This window comes from Somniosus microcephalus, chromosome 10, assembly GCF_052327205.1.
Source record: "Somniosus microcephalus isolate GS21.2 chromosome 10, FLI_Smic_1.0, whole genome shotgun sequence".
Taxonomy (NCBI): Eukaryota; Metazoa; Chordata; class Chondrichthyes; order Squaliformes; family Somniosidae; genus Somniosus; species Somniosus microcephalus.
Genome location: NC_140996.1, coordinates 64,780,179 through 64,798,630, shown reverse-complemented (window position 1 = coordinate 64,798,630; position 18,452 = coordinate 64,780,179). Strand labels below are relative to the sequence as shown.

The 18,452-nt window shown below is 45.3% G+C and overlaps 1 protein-coding gene across 5 annotated transcripts in view; it reads left to right on the top strand.

Moving 5' to 3' along the window:
- Positions 1-18,452, top strand: part of LOC147111529 (cilium assembly protein DZIP1-like) — a 580,724-nt gene that overhangs the window by 104,603 nt on the left and 457,669 nt on the right. For all 5 annotated transcript variants that reach the window (XM_085998574.1, XM_085998576.1, XM_085998575.1 and 2 more), the window contains exons 4-5: positions 10,283-10,367; positions 15,355-15,476. In XM_085998574.1, the coding sequence (XP_085854700.1) occupies positions 10,283-10,367; positions 15,355-15,476 (207 nt within the window). The remainder of the gene's footprint in view (positions 1-10,282; positions 10,368-15,354; positions 15,477-18,452) is intronic.

Sequence of the window (18,452 nt, the reverse complement as noted above, 5' to 3'; positions counted from 1 at the left end):
AGCGCCACCGCAAAATGTCTCGTTAATTTTGCGAGCGGCGCAAACATCGCCGTGCCCTCGTAAGGCGCTAACTGGAGGTGCAAACAACTGAATTTCCCCCCCCAATATACCTAGCATTCCAGGGAAACTAATAATGAATCAAGGACTGGAACTTGCTAAAATTAAGATAAGCATGAAAACAGTACTAGAAAAAATAATGGCAATAAAGACTGACAAATCCCCAGGACCTGATGGTTTCCACATTAGGGCTTTAAAAGAAGTAGGTGAGGAAATTGCAGAGGCTTTAGCCATAATCTTCCAAAGCTCTCTCAATTCAGGGATTATCCATTTAGATTGGAAAATTGCAAATGTACCTCCATTTTTTAAGAAATGTGAAACAGGAAATTATAGACCTGTTAATCTAATATCAATTGTGGGGAAGATATTGGAATCTATAGTTAAGGACAGATTGACTAAACACGCAGAGAAATTTGAGCTGATTAGAGAGAGCCAACATGGATTTGTTAAGGGAAGGCCATGTCTAATTACATGGGATTACATAGAATATACGGCACAGAAACAGGCAATTCGGCCCAACCAGTCCATGCCGGCGTTTATGCTCCACTCGAGCCTCCTCCCGTCTTTCCTCATCTAAATATCAGCATAACCCTCTATTCTCTTCTCCCTCATCTGCTTGTCTAGCCTCCCCTTAAATGCACCTATACTTTTTGCTTCAACCACTCCCTGTGGTAGTGAGTTCCACATTCTCAGCACTCTGGGTAAAGAAGTTTCTTCTGAATTCAGTATTGGATTTCTTGGTGACTACCTTATATTGATGGCCTTTAGTTATGCTCTTGCCCACAAGTGGGAACATTGTCTCTATATCCACTCTATCAAAACCTTTCATAATTTTAAAGACCTCTTTTAGGTCACCCCTCAGACATTTTTCAAGAGAAAAGAGACCCAGCTTGTTCATCCTTTCCTGATATGTATACCCTCGCATTTCTGGTATCATCCTTGTAAATCTTCTCTGCACCCTCTCCAGTGCCTCTATATCCTTTCTTTAATATGGCGACCAGAACTGTACGCAGCACTCTTAAGTGTGGTCTAACCAAAGTTCGATACAGGTTTAGCATAACTTCCCTACTTTTCAGTTCTATACCTCTAGAAATAAACCCTGGTGCTTGGTCTGCTTTTTTTATGGCCTTGCTAAACTGTGGCGCAACATTTAGTGATCTGTGTAGTGATCTGTGTATTTGTACTCCGAGATCCCTTTGTTTCTCTACCCCACCTAGACTCGCACCCTCCAAGTAATAAGTGACCTCCCTATTGTTCCTACCAAAATGTAATACCTCACATTTATCTGTGTTGAACTTCATTTGCCAATTATATGCCTATTTTGCAAGTTTATTAATGTCCTGTAATTGTTGCAGTCCTCCTTAGTATTGACTTTGCCCCCAATTTGGTGTCTTCCACAAATTTAGAAATTGTGTTTTTGATTCCAAAGTCTAAATCGTTAATATAAATTGTGAACAACAGTGGTCCCAGCACTGATCATTGTGGAACACCACTACCAGCCTTCTGCCACTCTAAATAGCTACATTTTACTCCTACTCACTGCTTTCTGTCTTGAAGCCAGCTAGCTATCCATTCAGCTACTTGTCCCCCGACTCCGCATTCTCTGACCTTTTTCATCAGTCTATTATGAGGTACCTTATCGAAGGTCTTTTGAAAATCTAGATAAATTACATCTACTGCATTACCATTGTCTGCTCTCTGTTACTTCTTCAAAAAATTCAATGAGGTTGGTCAAGCAAGACTTTCCCTTTTGAAATCCATGCTAACAATTCATTGCTATGTTTTTGGTTTCTAGATGTTCGTCTATTTTCTCCTTTAGTAGGGATTCCATTATTTTTCCTACCACCGATGTTAAGCTGACTGGTCTATAATTTCCTGGACATATTCTATCCCCCTTCTTAAATATAATGTGGAGATGCCGGTGTTGGACTGGGGTGGACTTCACCTGACGAAGGAGCAGCGCTCCGAAAGCTTGTGATTTCAAATAAAGCTGTTGGACTATAACCTGGTGTTGTGTGACCTCCTACTTTCTTAAATATAGGTATTATGTTAGCTATCCGCCAGTCCTCTGGCACTGCACTTTTTTCTAATGAATTATTAAATGAACCTAATTGATTTTTTTGAGGAAGTAACTAAAGTAATGTCTGTGGATGCAGTTTGTATGGACTTCTAGAAGGCATTCGATAAAGTTCTATGTAAGAGACTGTTAGCTAAAATTAAAGCTGGTTAGGGGATTGGTGCAGGTGACAGGCGACAGAGTGCAGGGATAATGGGAATGTACTTGAATTGGAAGGAAGTGACTAGTGGTCTCCCACAAGGATCTGCAGTGGGGCCTCAACTAGTCACTATATTTATTAATGACTTGGATAACACAATAGAGAGCCATATATCCAAGTTTGCCGATGACGCAAAGACTAGTGGCATAGTAAGTAGTGTAGTGGGGAGCATAAAATTACAAAGAGACATTGATAGATTAAGTGAGTGGGCAAAACTGTGGCAGATAGATTGCAACACAGGTGTGGTAAACCACTGTTTGTATTCCACTGTGTACATGCCTGGACATGCCTCGGCTGACTCCTCCCACAAGTCCTAGTATAAAGGTGACTGCTCCCCAGCCCTTTGTATTCTGGACCGGTCGACCACTCGAGGCAGACCTTCATTCTTTTGTTAATAAAAGCCTTTAGTTACTCTCTTAACTCTCAGTCTTTTATGCGTAATTGATAGCGCATCAATTTTATTAACAAAATTTTTATAATGGAGAAGATCCTCACACCAGCATGCCTGGACTTAGATCATCGGGAGGCGGACTCATCCACCAAGTTTACTCACTGGCTTAAGTGTTTCGAAAAATTCCTGACCGCCTCCGCAGCAATCAAATCGGACGAGGACAAACTGGATGTCCTGACCTCCAAAGTGAACCACCGAGTGCACTCGGTCATCCAAGACGCGACCTCGTACGCGGACGCTATCAAGCTCCTCAAGGACCAGTACACGCGCCCAGTGAACGAAGTGTACGCCAGGCACCTTCTGGGGAGTCGTAAACAACAACCTGGGGAATCGACCGTGGAATACCTTCAGGCACTGTCTGTGCTTGGCCGGGCCTGTGGTTGTAAGGATGTAAAGGCCGCCGTGTACACAGAGGAACTTATCCGGGACGCTTTTGTAGCGGGCCACAGATCCAATTACACCCGACAGCGACTGTTGGAGCAGAGTGACCTCGACCTCAACAAGGCCTCTGAACTCGCACTATCATTGGATGCAGCCTACCGGGGCATGGATGCCTACTCCTCTGCACCGTGGACGCCGCGGGGAATGACAGCCTGGGACACGGTAGGACCGCCTCATAGCGCCGTGCCACCCCAGCCACACCCCAGCAACGGCCCAACTACCGCAGCAGTGTCCCAAGGCCAGACAGCAGTGCCTCAAGGCCAGAAATGCTACTTCTGTGGCCAGGCAAAACACCCCAGAGCACGCTGCCCGACAAAAAACGCGATCTGCTCGGGCTGCGGGAAGAAGGGACACTACGCTAGCGTCTGCAGGGCCAAAGCCACCCCGAACCCCAGCAGCGCCGCGTGTGGGCCATGCGGGCCGCCATCTTGGGCCTCCCCGGCCATGTGTGAACCACCGGTACAGCAGCCATTTTGGATGCCTCCAGCCACATGGGGATCATGGACGCCGCCATCTTGGACGACAGCCGGAACGCAGCAGGCCCCCAACACCGCCTCATCTGATACCCGCAGCGACACACCGACCCCTACGCTGGCACCCGTTACACTGGACCAAGCGAGACCGCACCAGCTGGCCAGTTCCACAATGGACATTAAGGTAAATGGTCACGATACAATCTGCCTTTTTGACTCTGGGAGCACAGAGAGCTTCATCCACCCCGACACGGTGCGGCGTTGCTCTCTCCCAGTCCTGCCTGCGCACCAGCGGATTTCTATGGCCTCCGAGTCCCAGTCGGCGGACATCGGCGGCTACTGCGTGGTGACACTCGTAGTAGACGGGACTGTGTACGATCATTTTAAACTTCTGGTCCTGCCCGACCTCTGCGCTGCCGTCCTGCTGGGGTTAGATTTTCAGTGCCACCTTAAAAGTGTTACGATGGCGTACGGTGGACCCCTACCCCCACTCACAGTCCGCAGCCAGCAGCTTCCAAATTGCCCGCCGCGCACCAGGTGCAACCTCTCCACACTCAGAGTCACTCCCCCCCCCAACTGTTTGCTAACCTCACCCCCGACTGTAAGCCCATCGCCACAAAGAGCAGGCGATACAGTGCCGGGGACAGGGTTTTCATTAAAACCGAAGTGGAGCGGCTCCTGAAGGAAGGGATTATTGAGGGCAGCACCAGCCCCTGGCGAGCCCAGGTTGTGGTCGTTAAGACCGGCGAGAAGCAGCGCCTGGTCATCGACTACAGCCAGACAATAAATCGCTACACCCTGCTGGACGCCTACCCACTCCCCCGCATAGCTGATATGGTCAACCAGATCGCGCAGTACCGCGTCTTCTCGACCATTGACCTGAAATCAGCGTACCACCAGCTCCCTATCCGCCCTGAGGACCGCCAGTATACTGCCTTTGAGGCAAACGGCCGCCTCTATCACTTCCTTAGGGTTCCCTTTGGCGTTACCAACAGGGTCTCCGTCTTCCAAAGGGAGATGGACCGGATGGTAGATCAAAATGCGTTGCAGGCCACTTTCCCATATCTGGACAATGTGACCATCTGCGGCCGTGACTTGCAGGACCATGACGCAAACCTCGAAAAATTCCTCCGCACCGCCCAACTCCTGAACCTGACATATAACAAGGAGAAGTGCATATTCCGCACAAACCGCCTCGCCATCCTTGGCTGTGTTGTGGAACACGGAGTCATCGGCCCCGACCCCGACCGGATGCGTCCCCTTATGGAACTCCCACTGCCCCACTGCCTCAAGGCCCTGAAGAGGTGCCTAGGGTTTTTCTCCTATTACGCCCAGTGGGTCCCCTACTATGCGGACAAGGCCCGTCCGCTGATCAAGTCCACCTCTTTTCCCTTGACGGCAGAGGCCCGCTTAGCCTTCCACCGTATCAAGGAGGACATTGCTGTGGTAGACCACTTTTATCGTTCACTATCGTTACACTATAGTTATCACTGTTATATCGTTACTCTATGGTTATCACTGTTCACACTGTTGTATCACTATACGAGGTCGCCTCTTGTCACGCTGTTATACCTGGGCTGACCACTGCTGACTCCGCCCACGGCTCCACCTACCTGCCCAGGTATAAAGGTGGTCGACTGGCTGGTATTCCTCCTTGTTGGATCCGATCACCCACGAGGGTGGGCTCTGTTATTTAGCCAATAAAAACCTATAGTTACTTTCTTAACTCATCGCTTTTCATTGGATAAATTGATAGGTATATCAATTGCCAAAGCCACCATGCACGCAGTGGATGAATCCATCCCCTTCCAGGTGGAAAGCGACGCGTCCGACTTTGCCCTGGCCGCTACCCTCAATCAGGCGGGGAGACCCGTGGCCTTCTTTTCACGAACCCTCCAAGGCCCGGAGACCAGACACTCCGCTGTTGAGAAGGAGGCCCAGGCGATTGTGGAGGCTGTGCGTCATTGGAGGCACTACCTGGCCGGAAAACGATTTACCCTGCTCACTGACCAGCGTTCAGTTGCTTTCATGTTTAACAACAAGCAGAGGGGCAAAATCAAAAATGACAAGATCTTGAGGTGGAGAATCGAACTTTCCACCTACAATTAGGAGATCTTGTACCGGCCCGGGAAGCTCAATGAACCCCCGGATGCGCTATCGCGTGGCACCTGCGCCAGCGCGCAGATCGATAGACTGCGGGCCCTCCACAATGACCTCTGCCACCTGGGGGTCACCAGGTTCTTCCACTTCATCAAGGCCCGCAACCTGCCTTACTCTATTGAGGAGGTCAGGACCATGACCAGGAACTGCCAAGTCTGCGCTGAGTGCAAACCGCACTTTTATAGACCAGACAGGGCCCACCTGATAAAAGCCACTCGCCCCTTCGAGCACCTGAGCGTTGATTTTAAAGGGCCTCTCCCCTCCTCCGACCGCAATGTATACTTCCTCAATATTATTGATGAGTACTCCCGTTTCCCGTTCGCCATCCCCTGCCCGGACATGACCAGTGCCACGGTCATTAAATGTCTGAACGACCTCTTCACCCTGTTCGGTTTCCCCAGCTATATCCATAGCGACCGGGGCTCATCGTTTATGAGCGACGAACTCCGTCAGTACCTGCTAACTAGGGGTATTGCCACAAGCAGGACCACCAGTTACAACCCCCGGGGGAACGGACAGGTGGAAAGAGAAAATGCGACAGTTTGGAAGGCCGCCCTGCTAGCCTTAAAGTCTAGGGGCCTTCCAACCTCCCGCTGGCAGGATGTGCTCCCCGATGCGCTCCACTCTATTCGGTCACTGCTCTGCACTGCCACTAACGCCACCCCTCATGAGAAAATGTTTGTCTTCCCAAGGAAGTCCACATCGGGGACATCGCTACAGCCATGGCTGACGTCCCCAGGGCCGGTCCTACTGAGAAGACACGTGAGGACCCATAAAACAGACCCCCTGGTCGAGAGGGTCGACCTCCTCCACGCCAACCCCCAGTATGCTTACATCGCATACCCGGACGGACGGGAGGACACAGTCTCCATAAGAGACCTTGCACCCTCGGGGGCCGCAGTAACCCACTAATCACTACCACCCCCCCCCACGACCTGATATCCAGCCCCAGCAGACGGCAGGCCTGGGCCCCGCGACCCGCTCGACATCTATGAGGACGACACGCCTGTGCCACAGCCTACGCTGGACTCGACGCTGGAAGCTCCACTACCCCTGCTGTCGCCACGCCGATCACAGCGGCAGACAAGACCTCCGGAGAGACTCCAATACACTAACTTTTAATACACTTCACCCCGCCGGACTCAATTTTAAACAAGGGGCGAATGTGGTAAACCACTGTTTGTATTCCACTGTGTACATGCCTGGACATGCCTCGGCTGACTCCTCCCACAAGTCCTAGTATAAAGGTGACTGCTCCCCAGCCCTTTGTATTCTGGACCGGTCGACCACTCGAGGCAGACCTTCATTCTTTTGTTAATAAAAGCCTTTAGTTACTCTCTTAACTCTCAGTCTTTTATGAGTAATTGATAGCGCATCAACAGGTAAATGTGAGGTCATCCATTTTGAACCAAAAAAGGATAGATCCGAGTATTTTTTCATTGGTAAAAAACTAGGAATAGTGGATGGCCAAAGAGATTTAGGGGTCCATGTATACGGATCACTAAAATGTAGTTGTCAGGTACAAAAAATAATCAAAAAGGCTAAAGGAATGTTTGCCTTTATATCTAACGGGCTAGAATATAAAGGGGAGGAAGTTTTGCTACAGCTTAGACCACATCTGGAAGTCTGCGCACCGCACCTTCGAAAGGATAGATTGGCTTGGAAGGAGTGCAGCGCAGATTCACCAGAATGTTACCAGGGCTCCAAGGGTGAAATTATTACGAGATATTAAATAAACTAGGCTTGTATTCCCTTGAATATAGAAGATTAAGAGGTGATTTAACTGAGGTTTTTAAGATTTTGAGAGGAATTGATAGAGTAGATAGAGAGAAACTTTTTCTGCTGGTGTTGAATCTAGGACAGGGGGACATAACCTTAATATCAGAGAGCCAGGCCATTAAGCAGTTAGGAAACTCTTCTTCGCACAAAGGGTGGTAGAAGTGTGGCACTCTCTCCCACAAAATCCAGTGGATCCAATTAAAAATTTAAAATCTGAGATCGATAGATTTTTGCTAGCCAAGGGTATTGAGGGATAGGGAGCCAAGGTGAGTGGATGGAGTTAGGAGACAGAACAGCCATGATCTCATTGAATGGTGGAACAGGCTTGAGGGGCTGAATGGCCTGCTATGTTCCAATATAGTACGCTGATTTATTTTGGTTACCTTGACCTTGTTCTACAGAAGACCAATTGTTAGAGTAAAACAAATGTGTGAGTATATCTTTTATTATTTAAATTATAATTTAAATGTACACTCTCGGGAGCCGCAAGCCTACATTTCGTTGTACTGCACTTGTGCACTAACAATGACAATAAAGTTGATTATGATTATGATTAATATACAGTACTGGTTGATTTCTAATTTGGTATTTGTTTATCACAACAATCTATTCCTGTGTAAGACATGTGCTGTATGTTTAACCAGGTGGTTATTGTGGGCTATTGAATCCAAAAACTCATTCTCTTCATTAGAGATACACCCCAGTTACCCAAGTCCAAAGAGTTCCGATGCAGGATGGCAGAGCCAAGACTTAGGCACCTCCAAGTGTGTGCAGGTGTCCTGCTGAAGTTTAACCTTCTAAAACTACATAGCTCATCAGTGCAGAATTGACTGGAGGGTTATCTGGAGCTGAGTGAGAATGATTTCAGGCTCCAGTGACAAGTCTGCCCCTCCAAGTTCTATTAGTGAGCCAGGCTGACTGGTCAATCATCAACAGTGCCTGTCTGGTTCAGGTATCAGACTACCAAGTATGCCACGGAGGACTGACTTGGTTCCGAACTTCCATCACCAGCCAAGTCGTCTAGGAACTGCCTTGGCCCAAAGTGGGCCTACTTACTGATCTCCATATATATTTCAAAAAATGAATTTGAAACTGAGGTTGAAGTACACCTCTATTATCTAGCATTGGAACCTCACAAACAAAGTGAAACATTCTCCCCCCCAAAAGAAATATTTTTTCCACACAAGAACTCCCAATCTGATTCCAACTTCCCTTATGGTAAAGACACAAGCAGCTACACAATATGCACAGTTTCCAAACTGACAGTAAGTAAGCTATGCAATCAGGCACAGCTGAAGCTCTATCCTAGTTTACTTTTCCTTCCAAATTCATTGTTCTCCTTAAAACCAAGCTTTTTCTTACACCTCTGTGAAGTGCTTTGGAATGTTTTGCTATAGTAAAGACATTATATAGACTTGCTGTTGGTTCTTTCTATTTATATATTTAATATATTACAAATCTTTCATCTGCGTGGAAGATTCTTCTCAATTTATAAATTATAAATTCCTATGTCTGCATTTATAATGGAGCCTTCCTCTGTATACTTATCACAAATGTAATTCCTGTCAGTGGAGGCACATGCAATTACAGCGTGCCATATTTACATGGGCAGTTTCCATTATAATTGAGGACACAGGACTTTATAATGGAAATAAGGACCGATGCATGATTTTAAAATGGTGACTGAATTACTTCTGTGCGCACTGTTCAATTATCCTCCAGCCTCTAACTCCACTTCACCTGAGGACTACACTTGATCTTGACACTCTGTGCGCAATGTCACAGGATATTGACTAGTTATTTAGATAAAAATAATACTCAGCTGCATTATAAATATTGCAGGCTTTCCAAGTCACTGCTGAGAAATTCCTCTTAAGAAATTCCCCCCCACAGACTGTTCCCATGCCAACCCCATGCTGAGCACCCATGCATGCTAAGCTGACCAGTGAAAACAGCCTTAAACATGCTTTTCCCAGTAGTATCCATACACAGAAATACATAGAAGTTACAACACAGAAACAAGCCATTTAACCCAACTAGTCTGTATCAGGATTTATCCTCCACGTCAGCAAGTTGTCCTAATTACATAATTCACCCTGTTTCCATATCTGTTTATCCATTTTTCCTTCGTCCACCTATCCAAGCTAATCTTGAATGTTGACATTTATTAATCTACCAGCAGCGGGTAATGAAAATGCAATTCTATTTATTTATTTATCTATCCCAGGAACCAATCAGAGAAATACGGCACTATCTCTGAGGATATACCCACAAACTTCTTTCAAAATTCTATCAATGGTGTTCTGCAGTCAGACCACAGGAGATCTGCTAGTTTTGTTGCACTTTTTTACCCTCTAATAATCACCTAGAAGCCACAAGAGGGCACACTTTGCCAACAATGTATTCTACATATTTGCTAATTAGTCTTTGAATATGACTTTTCTATAATTATTCCTTCAATCATTTTGTTGTGTTTTGCTGTTAAATGATTTATATAACATACAATATTTGTTTTTTTTAAATAACTATAAATATCAATGTACTTGAATAAAAATTGCTGCTCCCTAATGAGGAAAGAAATTCACTACATCTTTAACCTGTTTATTGCTGGATGTAGATATTTCTTTATTTCTCTTTTTTTGCAGTGCCAATATTGTGACAAAACCTTTCTGAACTATTTTTTTATGCAAAGTCACATCCAACGTCGGCACCCAGATCAAATTGATGTTGGTGAGTGATGAATTTCTTAATAACATAATCCAATTTAACTAATTTTCCATCAATAAAATTAATATAAAATCAGAAACATATGGCCAGAGTTTGGTACAGCATTAAATGTTTGAACTATCTTCTGCTTTAAATGTTTAAAATAGAGATTTGTATATATCACATCCACATTTATACACCACTCTTCAAGCAAATGCAAAACAAATAATCAAAATTTAATGAAAGCTGCTTATCATGACCTCTGGTGGTAGATTGAGTTCTCATTGACTCATTGGTTAAAGTGGATTTTGTTAAGGTGCTGTGTAATTTCGACCTCAGCCATGCAAACTTTGACTCTATCATAATCACTTTGTACAATTTTGTCCTTTTTATTTCTGCTGTTTGTAGAATTTTTAAATGTATTTTTCAATCTATTTCATAAGTATTTAGTCATATCCACATTTAAACTAAAATATTTACTTCATGTTGTTTAATATTGTAGTATAACATTAATAGTAAACAGGATCAGAAGTACTGATCCATACTCCAATACTTAATATCTCTGACAAACATGGTATGACTGATCTGACCCAGCAAATACTTGCTAAAAATTTAATGCACTGCTATATATTGCCATGGAATTCACTGAAACAGATATTGGTGATGAACCTCCGGTGTTGAATTTACGCCAGAATTTGCTGGAGAACTGATTAGAATACGTTGCAACAAGCCTAGCGGCAAATCAGTAACTGCGCAGCCAATGGATAGTCCTGGTAATTGAATTATGGTTAAAAGATTTAACAGCAGGATTATCTGAGCACTTTAAGTAAACATGAAAGTGACAGTTTTCGGGCGAAGAAAAATCTAGCAGCTTAAATCTCCCCCCCCCCCCCCTCCCCCAGTTAAGAATTAATTTTATTGCAGGAATTGACTTCAGCGGGAATTTCAAGCAAATGTATTTGTTTTTTAATAAATATCCAGCAGTAAATTACTGAAAAATGGGCAGGCACATGGCAGATGAAATTAATGCAGAGAAGTATGATATAAATAGAGGCATAGAGTACAAAATCAAGGAAGTGATGGTAAAGCTTTATAAATCACAGGTTAGGTCTCAGCTGGAGTATTGTGTCCCATTCTGGGCACCACACTTCAGGAAGTGGCCTAGGAGAGGGTGCAGATGAGATTTACCAGAATAGTACCAGGGATGAGGGACTTCAGTTATGTGGAGAGCCTAGAGAAGCTGGGATTGTTCTCCTTAGAGCAGAGACGGTTAAGAGGAGATTTAATAGATGTGTTCAGAAGTATGAGAGGTTTTGTAGAGTAGAGAGGGATAAATTGTTTCCATTGACTGGCGGGTCAGTAACCAAAGGACACAGATTTAAGATAATTGGCAAAAAACCAGGGGGGAAAGGAGGAGAATTGTTTTTACGGAGCGAGTTGTTACGATGTGGAAAACATTCGCTGAAAGGGTGGTGAAAGCAGATTTAATAGTAACTTTCAAGTGAATTGGATAAATACTTGAAAAGGAGAAATTTGCATGGTTATGGGGGGGGGGGGAAACGCAGGAGAATGGGACTCTCAAAGAGCTGCCACAGTCATGATAGGCCATATAGCCTCCTGTGCGCTATGGATTCTAAGATATAATTAGGAATAAATATTGAATTATCTAAGCTGGCAAACCCAGACTAACAAAATGTGAGCTGTTTATACCTTTATAGCGAATATTTAGCGTGCAAGTACAGTTTCCCTTTAGTTTCAGACGTGTAATTAACAACTGTATGAAAGATATAATAGGCTTAGAGAGCAGAATTTGTTCTTTTAGTCTTTCTCTTTTTTCTTTCTTGTGCTAAAATCGATCTTCTGCTACTTAAACCTAGTTTGCTGCCTCAGTTCATATATTTTGTCAATTCTGGACGGGAAAATTAGTTTCCGTTCCTACAGTGTGTAGTCTGACAATATAAATAACAGGTCGGAATAATCGTGAAATAGCCTTTCAACCCACAAAACTGACATCCCATTAAACCCATAATGTTAATGTATCGATTACCCCACCAAATATTTTAACACCAAATTAACATACAGCCAATTTAATTAATTAAGCATGAATGGGGTTAAGGCTTGTTGGTGCATTGCCTCTTGCCTCTGGGTCAAACACGATTGCGCATTCTGCAGTGTTGCCATATTTTAAATATTTTATGTTCTTCTATTGCTTAAATAAAAACAAAGTAATCTGATTTTAAAAAGGGTCATTAGTAAACAGAATACTGATGTTTTTAACAAAAGGAAAAGTAATTGATTCATTCAGTTGATTGTAGGAAATGTCCTATGTAATTAAAGGTTAAACTCACAATAGAATAAAAATAATGGAGATTAAATAGCAATAGATGTATGAATTAGAATGGTCATTAAGCGCCAATCTTTAATGGTCTAATTTGCAGCAGCGATCACAGAGGCTTACGATTGCCTTTGATTTGAGGGAGCGGAGCTATGAAAATTAGCTGTTCAATGTTTTTGGTGAGGAAAATGGTGGTGTGGTGCAAAAGTCCCAGGTGTGGCGTAAGGAGTGGCGTGAGTCACATGTACCATAATTTCCTGGAACTTTTGTGCCATAAAACGAGCCCTATAACGTAAATGCGCCATTTGCACGAATCTCTGGGTCTTTATTATTAAGTACTTGCTGAAGTGCCCGGCGGTGCCGAGGGTCTTTTGAGGGCATGTTGTTGTTGGAAGAGAGAGAGAGAGCGACTGGGGGGAAGAGAGAGAACGACTGGGGGGAAGAGAGAGAGCGACTGGGGGGAAAAGAGAGAGCGACTGGGGGGAAGGGGGGAAGGGGAGGGGAGTGGGGAGAAAGGGGAGGGGAGGGGGGAAGGGGGAGGTAAAGGGGAGGGGAGGGGGGAGGTAAAGGGGAGGGGGGGAAGGGGGAGTAAAGGGGAGGGGGAGGGGAGGAGGGGGAGAGGGGGAGTCCCCGAGCCCGATCTCCCGATGTTCCGCCCCCCGATCTCCCGATGTTCCGCTCCCCGATCTCCCGATGTCCCGCCCCCCCGATGTCCCGCCCCCCGGTCTCCCGTCCCCCGATGTCCCGCCCCGCGATCTCCCGATGTCCCGCCCCCCGATCTCCCGATGTCCCGCCTCCCGATGTCCCGCCTCCCGATGACCCGCCCCCGATCTCCCGCCCCGCGATCTCCCGATGTCCCGCCCCCCGATCTCCCGATGTCCCGCCTCCCGATGTCCCGCCCCCCGATCTCCCGTCCCCCGATCTCCCGATGTCGCGAGCCCCACCCCCCGATGTCACGAGCCCCGCCCCCCGATGTCCCGCCCTCCCGCTCTCCGGAGCCCCGCCCTCCCGCTCTCCTGAGCCAGCCCTCCCGAGCTGGCTTCAAGACCGCCGATTGCGGCTGTGAGAGATGGCCGGCGGGCCCGGTTGCCGGGGTAATCCTTCCCGCTCTCCATGCCCTGCCTGAGATCCGCACTCCCGAGAGCCCCGCCCGAGCCGAGCGGGGAACAGAGAGAGACGCCGCGTCTCAGCTGCTCCTGCTGCGCGCGCACCCTGTGTATGTCCCGTGACCCTCGTGGCTGACGCCGTTGCCCCGGGTAACGTGACACGGGGGGGGAGCATAGCAGAAGCCGTGGGACAGTTACCTAGCTCGGGCGTGGCTGGGCAGGAGAGGCCCAGGCTTTGAGGCCTAGGTTCTGAGGCCTTACAAAAACGGGGAAAGGTAGGAAAAAGAATCTTCAGGTTAGAGAAAATATTTACAAATGAATGAAGTTTTTTTAAAAACAATTTAATAAAAGCAATTGTTTTTTGCTGGAAATGTATATTTGAAAAGAAAGACGCAGAAAGCGGGAAAAAGAATGGAAGCAAGATGGCGGCGACTCACCTCGGTTCAGAACGATAAGGCCCGCCCACACACGCACCGATTGGTCGACCGTCAGGTCACCAAAGCGTAGGATTGGTCAATCGTCCCGTCACTCGACTGTAGGAGGGCCCGGCTGCACACGCCAGGAACCCGGCGTATGATTGGTCGACCTCGAGGTCACTATTGCTAATGAGCAGATAATGAGATGCTAATGAGCGGAATGTTGAACGTTTTTTGGATACCACGGGCGCGATTTTTGTCCGGCCGAAACGTAAATACGCTTACGACCGTTTTGGAACGGTAAGCTTTCTTTTGATGTAACGCACGCGTAGGTACGCTCTATAACTTTCGAGCGCATAGCCGGACAGACGCACACCCGAGGACAGACAGATAGACAGACAGACAGATCGATCCGTTTATATATATATAGATAGATGATTAACATGCTGAGGAGGAGCGTTAGACTGACAATTGCAACAGAGCAGCCCATAAAAGTAGGAGTATGTGATCAGGGAGGCAATTCACCCCAATAACTCCTAATCTCATTGAAGGACCAAGCAGAGGTTTAGCTGAAGGGAGAGGGGAAACAGGAAATTGTAATCGAGGCTGTATAATACAATAAAACTTATTTTGTTAAAGAATATGATTGGTTCAAACCATCAGAAAATACATTACAGATACTGTTCTATGATCTGATTGCTCCTTGTTTACATGGCTTAGGGATTGGCTGAAAGGATAATGGGGTCTAGTTCTGGGATCTGTGGGTGAAGTGACACTACATTAATACACTCTACTGTTACATATTCCTACATTCATATTTTCAAATATATTGAAAACATTATTATAATTTCAAAGACATTTGTTGGACTGTAAAGAAAATAGCTTTTAGTTTCCACATTTGATGGTTGTGTCTTATAACCAGCCCAATTGTACCTTGTCCTATTGTACTGACCAGATTATTTCAATTTATCTATTTTTTATAGATGTTTTCTTATCCTTCCAGATTTTTTTTGTTCTTATGCTATGTTCTCTATTCTGTGACCATCTGGAACTTTTAGATTTCAGATTTTGGTCTAAAGACTTGTTTCAAGTACGTATGTATTTAAAAATTTTGACAATTTGTGGCTTATTTTATATAATTGTTTTATTAACAGAAAAGCAGAAGAACCAATCTGATAAAATCCAAGATGAAATAGATCAACTAAAAAAGCAATTACAACATACTCAGTCGCAGCTGGAAGTTGAGAAACAAATGTACTATAAAAAACATTCTCAGGTATGGTTAATAAAATGCAAATGTTCATACTGGGCCTGCCTCATTTCTATCTAAAATGGATACATAGCCATTGTAAAGCAAAAAATGTTTTAAAAATTATGCACATGGAATTTAATTTGACACTCCTAAGCCAATGGGATACAATCAATATTTTTTCAGGGAAGTGAAGTGAGGGAATTGATAAATGTTTTTAGGCGCTCCATATATGCAGGAACTGTATTTAGGGAGCTTCTAAAATTGAAACTAGCAAATGTTCTCCCAGTGTTCAAAAAAGGAATAGGATATAAACTTTAAACTTCTAGACTACTTAGTCCAACACCTGTGGTGGGCACAATTGTTGCGGGTATTATATGGGGATACCCATCTAAAGAGCAGAAGTCAAGCCATACAGATCTTCTCAAAATCTTTAAAGAAGTAATTAAATCAGCAGATAAATTCAATCATGGGATTACCTAGATTTTCAGAATACAGTTGTTGAAGTTCCACCTGAGAGGCTTTTAAAGAAATTTAAGACTCATTAGGGATAATTTTAACTTTTGGGGATAGTGCAAAACAGGCGATATCAGATCGGTCGCCCATTACATTTCTCTCCTGATTTTAATTTCCGTTGAAGTCAAAGTAGAAATCGGGAGAGGTGTATAATGGGCGGCTGATCCGATATCACCGGTTTTACACTATTGCCCAAAGTTAAAATTTCCCCCTTTTAATTAACAGCAAATTGTCAGACAATGACCATCTCCAACAAGAGAGAGCAGAGCCACCTCCCCTTGACAGTCAATGGCAATACCATTGCCAAGTACCTCACCATCAACATCTTGGGTGTCACCATTGACCAGAAACTGAACTGGACGAGCCACATAAATGCTGAGGCTAGTAGAGCAGGTCCATGGCTGGGTATTCTGTGGCGAGTGACTCATCTCCTAACTTCATAAAGCCTCTTTACCATCTACAAGGCACAAGTCAGAAGTGTGATGGAATACTCTCCACAGTACTGGATGAGCAGAAATTTCCTCCAACTAAATATTGCAAAGACCGAAGCCATTGTCTTTGGTCCCCACCACAAACTCTGTTCCCTAGCCACTGACTCCATCCCTCTCCCTGGCAACTGTCTGAGGCTGAACCAGACTGTTTGCAGCCTTGGTGTCGTATTTGACTCCGAGATGAGCTTCCAACCACACATCCGCACCATCACCAAGACTGCCTACTTTCACCTCCATAACATTGCCTGACTCTGCCCCTGCCTTAGCCCATCTGCTGCTGAAACACTCGTCCTTGCCTTTTTTACCTCTAGACTTCACTATTCTAATGCTCTCCTGGACGGCTTCCCATCTTCCATCCTCCATAAACCTGAGCTCATCCAAAATTCTGCTGCGCGTATCCTAACTCTCACCAAGTTCCGTTCAACCATCGCCCCTATGCTCGCTGACCTACATTAGCTCCTGGTCTTGCGACGCCTCAATTTTAAAATTCTCATCCTTGTTTTCAAATTTCTCCATGGCATCACCCCTCCTTATCTCTGTAATCTCCTCCAGCCCTACAATCCTCCGAGATATCTGTGCTCCTCCAATTCTGGCCTCTTGCGCATCCCCAATTTTAATCGTTTCACCATTGGCAGCTATGTTTTTAGCTGCCTGGGACTAAGCTCTGCAATTCCCTTCCTAAACCTCTCCACCTCTATACCTCTCTCTCCTTCTTTAAGACACTCCTTAAAATCTACCTCTTTTACCAGGCTTTTGGTCATCTGTCCTAATATCGCCTTATGTGGTACAGTGTCAAATGTTGTTTGATAACGCTGCTGTGAAGTGCCTTGGGACTTTTTACTATGTTAAAGGTGCTATATAAATGCAAGTTGTTGTTGTTGGATGAGTGCAGCTGCAACAGCACTCAAGAAGCTTGACACCATCCAGAACAAAGCACCCCCATCCAGCAGCTTAAACATCCACTCCCTTCACCACCAGTGTACTGTGGCTGCAGTGTGCACTAACTACTGTACAGGATACACTGTAGCAACTCGCCAAGGCTTCTTCGGCAGCCTCTCGCAAACCCATGACCTCCACCACCTAGAAGGACAAAATGCATCGCCGATCCTTCATTGCCATTGGGGTCAAAATCCTGGAACTCCTTACTTAAGAGCATTGTGGGAACACGGACTGCAAGAAGGTCCACCACCAGCTTCTTTAGGGCAACTAGGATGAGCAAAAAATGCCGGCCTTGTCAACAATGCCCACATCCCAAGAAAATTTTAAAAATTAGCTAGCAGAAATTCATAATGCTTCATATTATAAAATTTCTGTATATCTTTTTTGTGTAATTTTAAGCCAACACATTGTTAATTTAAAATGGAAAATGATAGCTGACTTTTCTTTTAGTGTGGGAGAAGTGAAATTAAAAAAAAAATAGTGGCCAAGAAATTCAAGCACACCCAAAAAAGGGGAACAATGTCTGCACCTGAATGGATAAGCCCGAGGCACGTGTAATATTGGGCCTCGTGCCTAATTATTATTGAGCCAGTGAACTGGGGACACCTAATGGGTGTCCCCAAGAGGCCACTGGAGAAGAGGACTCGATGATCGGGCTGCTGCGACAACAGCAAAGATCCTCAGGTAACTCCTTAAAGGGAACTGGGAATGGAAGTGACTGGGACAGGGGATGAACAGGAGAGGGAGAGATCAGGAGAGGGTTGGCTGAGAAGGGGGGCGATCGGGAGAGAGGATAGCAGTCATTAGGAGTGAGGGTAGTGGTGATTGGTAGGGAGTGTAGCTGTGGCTTGGATCAAGAAGCGTGGGTAGAGGTCGGTGCCGATCGGGAGGATAGCAGCTGGCATCGGTGGGGGGTGGTCGTGCTGCATTTATTCTAGAACTGGCCTAAAACAATTCTCCAGTCAGCAAAGAAAACAAAATAAAAATGTAAATATTGCATCTTCTTTAGTAATAGAAATAATTAATATTCTAATTAACTGCCCATAAAGAAAGAATC